Below are 15,422 nucleotides of genomic sequence, written 5' to 3'. Positions count from 1 at the left end.
TACTTTAGATTTTCTGACTGATTTCACTGCTTAATTTTGCATTTCAGGGATCTTTTCTGCTTCCGGCACGTTTATTTCTTATCTGAAACTAATTTTACCTGAATATTTAATGAAATTTCAGTCCTTTTATTAAAGTTTCCTTCCTGGCTACGACTGGAAGTGTTTCTCCGATGACTGCTGCTGGTAAAAGACGACGTCATTCGCGCCTAAATACTGAGGTGGAATATAGTTCTTAAATGAGAGCAAAGAATTTTGGCGGCGGAAAATATAAAATGAATAGAAAATAGTAAAAACTGGATGAAACCGGATTTTGGTAGGATATGGGCATCTCATAGGGACTAAGGGGGTCTAAGTTATTCTGACAAATATCAGATTAGTGGACAATCTCAGAAAATTCTGTCCAATTGCTGATCTATGTTTTTGTATCGCATGAAGATATATAATTTCAATAGTCATCCATTTTCGAAATGCTCATATATAGAGTTTACAATGAAATAATATATATAAATAATGTAATTATTCCCCAAAATATAATTCTTCCTAGGTTATTCCGAAGCTCCCAATTTAATTTTGTTTGAGTAAAGAACAAATAAATTTAATACATAGACCAAAAATTATGTATTGAAAAATCTACAGTACGTGGTACGTTTGGAAAGTATTGAGTCCCTCCAAACAAAAATTTCATTGCCTTGATTGTAATGGCACAGTACAGACGTGATTTCACATCGAATGCCTCACTAATCTGTGAAACGCAAATTCGACTCTTAACCACTGCTACGGAGATATTCCTTTAACAATTTTATCTCACTAGGACGCTAGCTCCAATAACAATTTTAGGTTTTAGTGTATTTTCTACCCCAATTATTCCTTCACCATTTAAGTTCAAGAATTTATCACTTCGTACTTGAGCTTATAAATACCAATAGAGAAGATATCATATTACTTAATATATTCAAGAAAGAACCCAAATAAATCTTAAATTTCCGTCATTACAGCCTTCCCGTAGGGCAACCCGGATATTCATAAGAAAAGGGTTGTGATTTTGCTCTTGAGAGTCAACAGAGAATTGTGTCACTCGATCTTTATTATATCCGGTTCGGTGATTAACAAACTCTTCGGTCAAGAGGATAATTAACACATAATGTATGGTTAATTTGAATTTCCGTAACTAGAGCAGTATTATTTTATGAACAATTTAAAAGCTGTATTATACAGATAATAAATTATCTGTAAAAGATATCATTGACCCATATATTATCTTAAGGTAAATATAACACGCTGAATTACATATTAAGATTAAAATACGACATTAATATTCCAAATTAGTCATTTACATTCATGCTAATGATTACATTATTATTTTCCTTCTAATAATAACCTTGAGTTTTTAAATTTCGTTGAAGTATCGAATCTACAGAATCATCAAGAAGTAAGTGTAATTTAGGTGTAATTTCTCACCCAAGTGTCTCGTCAAATGACAACAGGTAAGTATATTCCTCAAGTAAGTATTTGCAATTAAGTTTGTAGGATAATAAAGTAATAGATTATTTTCTGTATTCAGGATAGTCGGGTAAGTTTTAGTGATCATTTTCCTTTTCATGAACGAGTATTTTACAAATTACGTAGGTTAGGCGTTTTATGATAGCTCTTTAGATGAAGTTAAATTAGACATAGTGATAACTTTCTTAATAACTAATGGAAGATATTTACAAGTTGAACTGTTTGATAGCTACTCATGTAACTATCAATGGAAGAATGCGATAGACGCCGTTAGAATAATGTAGATGACACATGGTTTGCACTTGGTAGCGATACTCTAATAACATTACTTATGTAGCACATACAGGGTTTTAATGAACTATACCAACAAACTCTAAGAGGTAATTCCTCACATCAAAATAAGAGAAAAAGTTCATAAGTACCTATGGCGAAAAGTGTATAGTTTCAGAACTAGGGCTGTTCAAAATCACGAAAAAAACAAATTTCAAAAGGCACTTTTTCGAATTCCAGGATGGCGGTCCTTATCAGCGTAAAGGAAGCCACTTACATAAAATCCAAATGTGCATATTGTGTCAACTTTTCAATAGCTATACAGGGTGTAATTCTCAGATAGACTATACTCTCAATAGAGTTTTCAGATATACTTTACCCTGATTTCAAGGAAGGTGAAAAGTATTCAGAAGGTATGTCTTGACAACAATGGACGTCCAATGCTTCGGAGAAAAGTCGGAAGTATTAGGAACCGGCAGCTCTAGGTATTTTGTGTTTGAAATAATGTGTGACGCGATGTATTTCGTCACGGCATATTTCACGTTTTCTCCACCTATATGCGTGAAAAAGAAACATTGCACTGCAACATGCGTTTTCCTGAGTACGAGAGAAACCGTGCTGCTGACGACCCTTAACACTTCAGATATCGCGCCAAAGGATTCCGTTTTCACTGGTATCAAGGCTTACCGTTTGCCTACTTTGGACCAATCATAAATTTAGAGCATATCTCAAAATTCGGTTGATGGCATGTCTTGGAATTTTGCCCTGTACGGAATACAGTAGATGTCCCGGCGTATAGACGGCCGAGTCAGCAAAAAATTATCTTGTTTTCCTAGAAATCGATATCATTTCCTGGAATTGGGAGGCAAGTTTCGACAAGCCTTTAGTTGCTATGTTCATAGCCTTTTACGGGTAGTACAGAAGCGCGTGGGAAAATTTTGGTTTATTTGAACACCGACACCCCCCCTACTCCTCTTCAGTTGCTATGTACATATCCTTTTACGGTTACCACAGAAGCCCGTGGGAAAATGTTGTTTTGCTGTTGCTATGCTCATAGTCTTGGACGCCTACCACATGTAAAAAGCAAGATAAAACATGCCTTTTTCGTGTTCTTGTCGTTTATTGGTTAATAATTTGAATCCCCAAACCCCTCACCCCTCCTGCGAAGAGCGTAAGCGGAACGTATGTGCTTGTGTAGATCATTCTGTTAGCAGCTGTTGCAAAGGAAGAAACGTCAAAAATTTTAAAGATGTCATCGTCAATGAGTTTATTAGATAAACTTAATAAGCCATCAATGGTACCCTTTACAAAAATGCGAGATTTGGAGATTGGAGTACCATTTCGTATTGTAAACTGTGAGATAATTACAACGGTATATGGTAGGAAGGCCTGTGTGACATTTGAAGGAGGTGAAAAAGTGATTTTACCTGGACGTTGTACTGAAAAATTGGAAGCAGATAATGGTGCATTATTAACGTATTTACAAAGTGGGAATGTCTGTTTAATATATAAAGGAATGAAGATTAATGTATCTGGACGTAACATGCACGATCTTGAATTTACTGAACTGGTTTACTCATCGTAAGTGTATGGTGACATGTACAAACAAGATGAAACATGAATTTTCCTCTTCGCCCCTCCTCTTCATGCATGCGCAGTCATCTGTATGCATAGTGTCGTTATTCTGTACTGACCAGCGATTGGAGTAACATGTCTTTGAGTGCTTGTGCATCAACTATGGATACCAAGAAAGAGTACTTGTTAAATGTTGAATATGGACTTAATTCAATGAAAACCAAATTAATTTGCATTGGACTGGATAGTGATACATTTGAACCAGTGATTCGTGTTGGCAAAGGACTTGTGTTTGGAGTGGAGTTAAATTTGGCAGAGTGGGAGAAACTTGTACATTTAACCCCATTTGTTACGGACTATTTAAATTCTCAAGTGGAAATTACATTTATAAAATCTCTTGGTCGAAAAAACGAACTGGTGGTACGAAAACTAATGGGTGAAAAATTAGTGATGTTAGAGAAGAAAGGAACACTTCATGCTCCTCGAAACACTGTGTACTTATCTTCAAGTGATTGGCTTTATTTCTTGGAAATATTACCGTGTATTGAACATGCTGTGAAAAACAGTAAAGTTTGTAGTGTTGTGCTACGTGAATATTTTGACTTGTGTACAGATACTATTCGTAATCATGTACAATTACAGTGTCTTACATGCAGAGGACTTGCCGGAATCCATACCTGTGTAGATGAACAGAGTATTATTAATGGTATGAACATCAGTTTTCCAAGTGTCTCTCTTGATAAGAACAGTGATGTGAACATTGATGGTGAACGATTAAAATTGGAAATAAAAGTATTTTGCAAACAAAAACTTATAGATTCAATAATGGCTGATTTATTTGATAGTGTATCGACACAGCCATGGTGGGGGGAAACCGAAACTCAACCTTCGGAGGGTATCAATGAAGTGAACGACTCTTCATAAAGAAGGAGAAATTGATTTGTTTTTTCATGTATACGAAACAACGTAATATCAAATGTAATAAAAATATATATATAGTGGAAAGTGAAATGTTTTATTTGTGTGTGTGTTTTGTGTTCGTTTCATACACCTCAATATGTTAGGATTTTAAAATTTTTTATAAGAAAAAAATCCTAACATATTTTTTCCTCGTATATTATAAGTGATACGTATAATAATAATAATAATAATCATAATGAATTCAAATTCTTGAAATGAATGTTAAAATAAAAATTAGTATTTGAAATTATTATTATTATACAACTTTGTCTTAAGTATGATAAGACTTTTTTTAATTTTTAAAAAAGGAACTCAAATAATTAATATTAAAATTTTAAAAACAAAAGTCCTATCATAATAATAATAATAATATTGAATTCGCATACTTGATTTAATTTACGAAAGAATAACTGATTAAGTATTTGAATTCATTATTATTATTATGTAGTTATATGATTTCATCATTGAATTAAAAAATCAGTTTTAGAATCTTTTTTTTTTAATTCACTATGAAATTCTTTAATTCAATGACTTAAAAATATGTTTTATGATATGTGTATTTAATTACATAACTGATCATAAAACATATTTATTTATTAGGAAACGGAGAAAATAAGAAATAAAACATTTGTTTTTAAAGAGAAAAAATAATACAAATTGTTTATTGCTGATGAAACTATTTACACAATTAAAACGACGGTAAGTATAGTACATTTTAAAAGAACGTTAGATTTTGTTTCCACTGTCCATGTGATGATAACTTTACAACTGCCATATACTGTTCACTGATGATACTACTGCTGTTGATGTTGATGATGAAACGTAGATACAAGTCAATCTGAACATTGAAGATGATGTCCATACACACGATGACGATCTTTTACTCTCTGAAATGAAAAAAATTGAAAAACAAACTTAAAATTTATTTTATCTATAATCATGAACAAATAATAATACATACAAACACATTATAATAAAGAAGAAGAAGAAATGGCTACCTGCAATAATATGAAAAGAAAGTAATCAAAACAAACGAAGAAGAAGAATGAAGACATGATTACCTGTAAAAGTAAATACAGCAAACGACGATCATTTTTTTCTGGAGTTGATGAGAAAGTGTAATGAAATTCATTTAAGGACTTTCCTTTAGCTTTGAAGCATAGGAAAAGATATGAATAATGTCCACATAGGGATGATTTCACACTTTGAATTTGTTTATTATTAAATGTATAAGAAGTGGAATTTCTACGTAGAAATTGAATATGATGCATTACATATGGAGGAAATCCAAATGTATCGAAGTAGTGGGCACGGCCATCAGTATGAATATATACGGAAATCCAGTGTGTGCCAAGTTTGTTCGAGGGATCTGTATTTATGATGATAGCTGCAGGTAGTGGAACATGTGCTGGTAATTCATTGGCTGCATATACGCCAACGAAATGATTGTGAAATAAAGAATTTGTTTGCAAAGCATTTAATAAATCTAGAGTAGAGGACATCATGTATAAAAATGCAGACATGTACATATATGATATGATATTTAAATAACGTACCTTTAAAAATCCATGATGATGTTCCTCTGATGATCCACTTCTAAGAGAGATTGGAATTCTCCATACACAATGCAGGAGATAGGTGCTGGTAGAGGCTTCGTAAAATGAACTTCCAGACGAACACACCCATGACGTATAAGATTCCAATGCTGCACAGCGCTGGCTTCTCCATCTTGAGTAATGTCGAAAACAAAGATAGTGTATCCTTGAGGAAAGTCAAGGCGAGGAATATTGTTGCCATGATTGGAAAAGTGAATGCCTGATCCACAGAATAAGGTATGATATGAGGAAACATAGAGGTTGTTTTCGAAAATTGGTTGTAATGGTTTTGAAGGTACAGGTTTTCCATCAATGTATAGAGAGAAGAAATTGATGTCAAAATGTTTGAAATGAAATGGATTTGAAGTTATTGTTCCTGTATAGGCATCATTTTGTGTAAACGCCACAATCACTCGAGTTGGTAATACTCCCATAAATAAATTATCTATTGTTTTTGATTGAAGATCCTTTGGAATGACGAACGACTTCATTTGCACTCTTGTGAGAGGATATTTGGCTGTTGTTGATTGTAGAAGCTTGTTATGTGCTAGTTTTATTGTAGGACTAACATTAATCTTTTTAATATGTAAAGCAGCGTCTAAAATGTTCACTTTAGCTTCAACAGACGCATCACTAGCGATGAGACAAAAGTTTGGCTTTGCAGGAATTAACTTGAGACGTAATTCTACTCCTTGGATTAAAAATTTATCTTGATTAAAAATATCACAATGAAGATGTCCAAGCATGTCGAATTTTGCACTTTTTTTTGTTAATTCATAACGTTGTTGAAATCCTTTATTACCACTAGATGTTGCATCCATATGTCCAGCAGTATCTTGAAACCAGAATGCACATTGAAGATGAGTATTTTTAGCAGAATCATCATAATTTAACAGTTTTTCAATGTATGATCGATATGGATGATTATAAGATGGAAATGAAATCAGTTTGTTATTTAAATACACTTCCACTTCACTGAACATAGAATTTAAAAAGTCATTAATAGGAGCCACAGCTTTATCACTTTCACCAAATGCTGATCCATCAGGCTTAACGATTTGACCTTCGATGTAAAGAAGAGTATGTGGTAGATCTATGTATTCATCACTTGTTCCTGGGATGACAAACTCTATAGGAGCATTATCAGCTAGTGAACTGATTGGTTTGTATGTAACGACATGATTATCCAATATACTGGTTTGCGTTGGTTTTGTAGAAAAAATATCTAGTTCACTTTTTACACACTCGCAGGATTGATGATGTAAGAAAGCCATAATGGTGATGATTTAATCAAAGATATCGTGTGATAACTTCCTCTTCTTATAAGACTGATTTTTCTTTGTTTTCTGTGTACGTTTCCTCTTGCCCTTCTTCTTCTTCTTGCGCTTGATGATGTGTAATGGTGAAGGGTTAAAGATGGAATGATGTGTAATTCTTCTTTTCCTTCGTTGATATCCAGATCCTAGCATAGATTTCAGTTTATTTTTTGCTTTGTCTTGCAAGACGGATCTCGCTTCACCCATTCGTTGATGAAAGGATTCGTTAATAGGTTGATTGTCGATGATGACATCAGTAATAACGTTTGCTCCAGATTTTAATAATTCCTTTCCTACTGTTTTAGCTCCTTGTTTTACTAGTGGCATGACAGAACGAAATAATCCTCCAAGGAAACTTCCAATACCATGTCCAACTTGATAAGGGGAGCCAACATAAACGTTTCCAGTTCCAGAAAGAGCTTGTTTTTGATAATATTGTAAATATGGATTATTCATATTTGTCGATGTTGACGCACTGGTCGAAAATGTAGTTTAACGCATACAGTTCCGAAAGTGAATGCCAGTGGAGAGCCTGTACTATCTCTTATATCTATTTTGATGTGTTCAAAATGCATCTTCTCTATAGGCACATAATGTGGAGGATTAAAAATTTCTATAACACTACTTCCAAATGTATGATTCACAGGATTCATATTTATGATACGTAATAATGGTGCTACTGTATCTCCAACAAATACAGATTGAATTATATCACAATACACATACATTGTAGATGGAAGTCCTAAACGTAAATTTGGAATGCTTTGGCCTTGTTGCATATCCTTTAAATCAACGCTAGGATCAAACCCCAACATCGCACTAACACTTGGTGATAATGCAACGTCTACATCTATGTCTTTATGAAGACGTCGTATAAAACAGGTATTACTCTCACGAGTATAAGAAATATGTAAATTTGTGAATCTGTTGTACGTATTTATTATCTTTATCAGTTCTGATATGTCAGTGTAATAACGTACAGGAATAGTTATAAATTTCCATTCATCACTTTTTGCAGGTTTGTAAAAAATTTTATTATTTTCGTCATTAATATTTAATATTGAATGAGGATAATGAATTTCAACAATAGCCACTTCCCACTTTTCATGGAATTCCATTCTTTGATGAAGTTTCGTAGTGTATGATGTTAAGGTGTTGTCAGGAAAATATTCCATAGAACTATTACTGGGAAGCGTAACGTAAAAATCTCCATCAGGTTCCATTGTACTTCTTGATCTTCTTTACGGATGATGTAGGTATCCAGGAATCGAAAGAAGAAGGATATCCTTTCCAATGAACAAGATATTCTTTTCTGCTGCCTTTTCTTCTTGTACGTATGATTTTATCTATGTAAAATGTCTTTGATAACGTCACAGGTCGACGACGTACAGGTTTGTGTAACGTATATGTTGTTTGTTGCAGTAACCATCTTCTTATACAATGTATAGGAATTTTCTTCTTTGTAGCTCTCCACAATTTTTTAACAGTTGAAAACGAGGTAGGATGTGAAGGGTTGTAGTAAATCTTGCTTAACTGTTTGTTTACGGTTTCCACCTTGACCATACTGGACGTTTACAGGCACGTTTCCTTTTCCTTATAGGAGATATTACTTTTTCCTTTTCTTCTTCTTCTTCTGCTTCTTCTTCGTCGTCTTCTGCAAACGATTTCAGAGGTATTTTTTCCCTTGACGATGATGCTGTTGGTGATACTTTAGTTCGTCGTAAAATATATGACAAACGTTTTGGATTTCCAATAAGTTCTTGAGGTGTGTTATTAGAAGATAAATAATTACAAAATTTCTCCCATCCCGGTGGATTTGTGTGTTTCCGGGGTCGCGACACATCAGAAATTAAATCTACAATGTGAGATCCTTCTAGTTTATCACCTCTGATGTAAACAGTTCCTTTATTATCCCACGTGATATTATCATCATGTTTCATTCTATGTAGTAGTAATTCAGCTCTTTTACGAAACATTTTGGGTATAGATAATAATATTTCTTCTTCTACTTCAGGCTTCTCTGATTTAGTTGACGTAATTGAAAGTGTCACAGGTTCTTCTTGTTTTCGTATTAAATGTAAATATTTTTGAAGAATATTATTATACTGATTCCACTTTTCTTCATCACTAAGCGATGATAACTGTAAAATCTCTTGCATTTCTTGATCCAAATTAGATTCACGTTTCTCCAGGGCTGATGATGATGATGATGTTGGTGCTTGTATACGATTCAGAACTTCAGGTGGAACTAAAATCATCTTCTTTGCGTGTTCCATTGTACTAACGGAATAGTAAACTTGATAATGCACCAGTTAAAATAGGAGCTAATAATGCCGGTAGGAATCCACCCTGCTGCTGTACTAATAAATGCTTCTTCTTCTTTTGGATGGAGTTTCCTTTCTTCACAAGATATCGAAGCGTCCTCTTGTATCGCTTTAATCTTGCTTTCTGTGTCTTTGTAAGAGGTACATTCCCTTTTAACACATTATAACAACATTCGCAAATACTTCGAATCACTGAAGAGTCTGCATTGGCCAATATAGCTTTACGTAATTTAGGATTTGCTTTGCTCAGCGTACGAAGAAGATCTCCGTGTTTTACTCTTGGAGACATATTGTCAGAATGAAGAAACACAGTTTAAAACAAACATTATAAACACATCTTCTTCTTCTATTTCGATGGAACATAAACGTAATGATAAATATCATCAGGAAAAATATTTGTTTGAAAACGAAGTTCATCTGGCGTATCCTGTTTTAAATCAATAAAGAAATATCCATATGGTAACTTTGTTACGTCGTTGAAACTTTCTTGAAGAAATTTTGGATTCTCAGGAGTTAATTGATAACTTAAATGTTTAATTTGTGATTTATCTCTTGGATTTTTAAATAATACGAGATAAGAACAATTTAAGCTCATATCTCTGCTTCCTTTTCCCTGATGAAATATGTTTTGTGTAATAAATACTACACTAAGATTTCTATGATGAGAACCCTTTGTAAAGAAATCAACTATATTGCGGTTCACTTCACACATTTGATCATCAATAATAATAAGATGTGGTCCAGTTTCAGGTAAAAAGTCTTTTGTTCGAGGTAATCCTTCAATAAATTGTACTTTTGTCGAAATTTCTCTGTATGCATTTTGCCATTCTGCATAGTACCAATAAATATGACGAAACGATGTATTAACCATACGTGGTAAATTGGACAGGAAACGTATTACAAAGGAAGTTTTTCCACAACCACTTGGTCCGGCAACAATACATGAAAAGGGATGTTTCCACGTCGTGTCCATGTTAAAGAATATGATCATTCTTTCTTCATACGTATATTTATAAAGGGCCTTATTACATTTCTCTTCTTCTTTTGTTGGAAGTAGTGTAGCCATATGGAAGAGTATCATATGAATTTGGTATTCTACGTCGTTTAATATAATTTATCTTATAAATTTTTGTTTCGGGCATGCTGACGATAGTATGGTCTTTCCTGCGGCAAATTTTTTTCTCATTGGTAATTTTTACTTCCGTGGGACGAGATTCTTCCTCTTCTTCTGCATCCTCTTCATTATCTACTATCATTTTCTTCATTACATCAAAATTTAGGTGTTTTGAAGATTCATAGTTTAATGAAAAGCCTCGTATCTTGCATACTTGAAACTCCTTCTTCGTGCTGGGATCAAAAATACGTAAGCTGTAATTCTTCGGGCCCGCCGATACATATTCTGAAATATAGGCTTCTTTACCATATTCGAGGACTTCATTTGTTAAATCGCCTAAAAAGTCACCAGTTGGAATTGTACTTTCATCAGGTTTTTGCGTATAAATGACGGAATCAGTATCAAAATATAATACTCTTTCTTGTAGTTGATCTAAATATTTGTACAATTCTAATCTTGCTTGTGCTGTTGTGTATGCGGCTATGACAACATTTACTGTTGGTAGTGAAACAGGAACGTCATCGGTGTATTGCCAATATACATATAACATGTCATCATTTACTGGGAATATTTGATGAACATCTATATCATGAGATGATAATTTCTCATATAATTCCTTGGGTTCATTAATAATACTGACATGACCCATGTTCTCACGTTGACCAAATTTTCCCCAAAATGAATTTAACATTAATTTAGCTAAACTTCTAAGTGCTGGATTATGTTTAATTTTGTTCTCATCGAGACGTATTCCTTCCTTTTCATAAAATCGCTGAATGTACTTCTTCTTTAATTCATCTGTTTCACACCATGCTGGCCATCCACTAGCTTCTGTTTTTGCTTTCAGGAAGGTGTTTATGTATTCTGCAAATAAGCCACCACTTTTTGTTTTTTCATCATATTGAACAACGTCATATGCCCATATTTCATGAATATCTATTATTTTGTATCCTTTTTCTAATGCCTTTCTTACTTCATCTGCTACCCATGTTCCACGTAGCACTCGGTCTTCATCGTTGTGATTACAAGGTGCTTGGTTTAATTCATCACAACATGTACGGCAGAGTGGAAACATCAATCTATCATTTGATTTATAAGGGAGTACAGGATGAAACAGTTGTTTTGGAGGCAAAATACTGAGCTTAACTAATCCTTCTACTTCTTCAATGGTGGGAATATTTGAATCTCCAGGCAGGTAGATAGTAGGATGACGAATTGGAAACTTCTTAGTCTTAGAGATAAATGGGTACAATGAAATAACATCTTTGTATTTTATGGTCTCTCCTTCAGATTCTTGTGCTTTATGATACAAACGTATGGCATTCACACGTCCTCCATAAAAAGCGTCACGAGGTTTTAATGGTGTTTTCTTTGTATACGGATGATTACTAACATACTTCTTCATCTCTTCATTTCCTGTCAATTGTTTTTTAAATTCACAACCCCATATTTCATGCACTTCACAGCCAAAATCTTTTAATTTTTGGATTTTCTTCTTTGTTGCTTCATAACGAAATTCCATGGTATCTGTAGTATTGGTATAGATGGGTTTATCTCTGTCGTTAGGGTAGCAGTAGATACAACCATGTGTGAAATCGCCTTCATACTCCCAGACGTGTATTTTTCCTGTATTGGGATCTGTCCATACACCATCTACTTTCATTGATGCTATTCGTTTTTCCTTACTACGTGCAGCATTGGTAATTTGGATGTTTCTGGTTTTTTCTTCCCAAGCTATCCATTGTACTGCTTCAACTGATTGTACATCTCTCCATCGATATCCGTTCTTTGGTATGATACCAATTGTATTTTCCTTTAAGAAATTTCTACGATATACCAAATTACATGCACTGGCAATTGTAATACATTCAAGTAAGGGATTGACATTAGTTTCAGATTCAAATGTATTCATAAATGAAATACAGGCTTGACGTAATACCTCGACATCCTGTACACAATACTTGATGAGTTCTTCTTTCATTTTAAAGGTGTCGTTTTGATGTTCGGTATACCATTGGAGAAACTTGCGTCTTTCGTCTACTTTCATAGTATCTGCTCCATAATATTTAATGTCTGGAAGCGGCCCTTCATAGGTTTGGTTCTCACGTCGATTAAAGAAGTGTGGGAAATATCCTTTGCACGATTGAAGCCCAAATGCACCACTTAATTTACTTAAGGGCATAGGAAGAAAGCTTAGTGAATCGATGAAGGTTACGTTTCCTATTTTAAGAGAGAGAATTTTTGCTCCATTCATGATTACTTCTGGAGTCCAATTCATCTTCTCAACCATGGTCTTAATGATGAAATGTGCGTCATATCCCTTTGAGTTATGGGCAACACAGGTTACTGATTTAATGTTTGGTCGACGTTGTTGAAGATGTTTTAGAAAATCTTCTATTACATTTTCTCCGTCAAAAATATTTTCTCGCTTTCCACAAATGACACAATCATTCTTGATGTTGTTATCTTCATAACATTGGTAACATACATGTTGACTAACCAAGACATTAGGTATGTGTTCATATATGTTTCCGTCCTCCTCTTCTATTTTCGTATCTTGTGTGCATTCAATATCATAAAACAGAATCATAGATTTCTTCTCCATGATGATTTTTTCATTGGCTTTTTTCGATTTTCTTCTTTCATTCACTTTCATGTAACATTCATGATTGGGTGGTACTATATCATAGCAAATGTTGCAATAAGTTTCTCCACATACGTGAGAACCCTTCTCTTTCATTACATAAATTTTCAAACATTGGGCACAGCATTTCACAATGGAACATAAAGGCTTTCCATTTTGATACGGCGCTGACTTGTGATAGTCATAGCATGACTGGCCATAAAATTCTCGATTACAATCATTGCATGTAATATGGGGTTCTTTAAAATCACATGGTGGCTTCTGATGACAACGAAAACATACAGCTGTACAATGTTTCAAATGTTCATGCTTTTTTTCATATTTCTTATGACAGCTTTCGCAATAAAAATTACAGCTAAAACATGCTGTCAAGCTTTCAATGACGTTGTAGTGGTTATCTATAAACAGTAAATTTAAAGCAGTTCTCTCGTTATCACTTGGTGGTGCTTCAAACATAACATCACTTCCTGAAAATCCCCTATACACTGTGATTTTATAATCCTTTAAATATTCCTGAAATTTACGAATTTCAGGAATTCCACCACCATGACTAAGATCTACATCGGCAGCTTCACACAGATTTTCTGCTTCTTTTTCTATGATATATTTACTTTGATGTTTTACATATCTATTGTATTCAGTTTGATTTCTCCCCTTGTATTTTTTCAGTCCTATGGCAACGACGATTGCATGTGCTAAACATCTTGTGTCTTTATTCTTAATTGTGATAATACCACGTTTTGCCTTTACATATTCTTCAGTATTCAAAATATGTTGTTTCAAAGGACCTTGTCCTCTTGGCATACGTACATGATGAAAATTCACGATGCAATCTTCATTTATAAGAAAAGCCGCATTACTTTGCAGTACTTTCTCATAACTTATCCATAGAACTTCTGCTGAAAGATTTCTTGCTTCTCTGAATGACAACCAAAATGGACGATGTCCTTCTCTCTCGTTTGTGATTGTTATTCCTACGTAATCATGCTGGTCCACATTACGTAGTAAATAATCTATTAGTGCCCGTAGACTTGCTTCAATTGCCGTAAAAGGGTTTTCATCTGCACGTACGGGGGCTAGACGGAATCGTAGCATTCTACCCTCCATATTGTATCTTCTGTATTGTCTTCTTCGTTCTTCTATTATATGAAATCTATTGTGTCCATCATTACGGTTGTTATTTCCGAATCCTACTTGTATATTTGAATTTCGTTGTGCTTGAAATACGTCTAACAATTCGTCCATTCTTTTTTCTATGTCGTCTAAATCGACTTCCATTTCTTCGTGTTCTACACTAGCCTCTGCTAATATTTCCATAATTGAGGGATATATTACTTCTTCTTCTTCTTTTCTGGGATCGGGAAACAAATTGTTAATCCAATTTTCTAGTTCATTCGTGTAAAACTTATCATCTTCTTCTTCTATCTTCATCTCTTCTTTATTGTAATCCTCTCCTATTATTTGGGAAAACGTGAGATTTAGCAGCTCTTCTTCATTTCTCCTTTCTTCGACGTCTTCTTCTGTTCCTTCTTGTAACCACTTTATAATTTCTTTAATACGGCCTGATGCTTCTTCTGTTATCGTTCTATTGCTAGCACTGTTCAATATTTGTAATAGTTCTTCTTCATCATATTCTTCTTTTTCTACTGGAATTTGAATTTCAATAGTTTCTCTTTCTTCTTCTTCTTCTTCTGTTGCTGCTTCTTCTATTCTTTCTTCTATTTTCATTTGTTCTTCTCCGTCTTCTTCTTCTTGCATTTTTTCATGATGATCTATTTCCATTTCTTCTTTTGCGTCTTCTTCTTCTTCTTCATGCATTTCTTCTTCTTCTTCTTCTATCCCGATTATGGCATTTATTTCACTTAAAAGAACTTGCGTTTCGTTATTTACGCCCACTACCTCTTCTTCTTCTTCTTCTTCAATGGCATTAATGAAGACCGTAATCTCCTTCAGTAAATCTTGCGTACTCTCTTTTGCCATTTTTCTTCCTCAGATGTATATATACGTAATGCAATATATGTAAATGGTATATGTAATAGTATATGAATATGATATATAATAGGATATATAAATCTTATTTAAATGGAATATATATATGTATATAAATATTTTGAAAGGGTATAT

At 33.9% G+C, this 15,422-nt stretch overlaps 1 protein-coding gene across 1 annotated transcript; it reads right to left on the bottom strand.

Annotated features, from left to right (window-relative positions):
• Window positions 1-4,975: 4,975 nt before the first annotated feature.
• Window positions 4,976-6,859, bottom strand: LOC145670711 (uncharacterized protein F54H12.2-like). Its single transcript, XM_081739495.1, has 2 exons — window positions 5,862-6,859; window positions 4,976-5,192 (listed from the first exon to the last, which is right to left on the bottom strand). The coding sequence occupies exon 1, from the start codon at window positions 6,719-6,721 to the stop codon at window positions 5,864-5,866; it is 858 nt and encodes a 285-aa protein (XP_081595621.1). The 5' UTR covers window positions 6,722-6,859; the 3' UTR covers window positions 4,976-5,192; window positions 5,862-5,863.
• Window positions 6,860-15,422: the final 8,563 nt, after the last annotated feature.

This window comes from Thermobia domestica, chromosome 14, assembly GCF_964235325.1.
Source record: "Thermobia domestica chromosome 14, izTheDome1.hap1.1, whole genome shotgun sequence".
Taxonomy (NCBI): Eukaryota; Metazoa; Arthropoda; class Insecta; order Zygentoma; family Lepismatidae; genus Thermobia; species Thermobia domestica.
The sequence above is the reverse complement of the archived record's forward strand: the minus strand, read 5'-3'. Positions and strand labels throughout refer to the sequence as shown.

Excerpts from the sequence above, each read along its gene's own strand:
- LOC145670711 (XM_081739495.1), bottom strand. The coding sequence starts at position 6,721 with ATGGATGCAACATCTAGTGGTAATAAAGGATTTCAACAACGTTATGAA.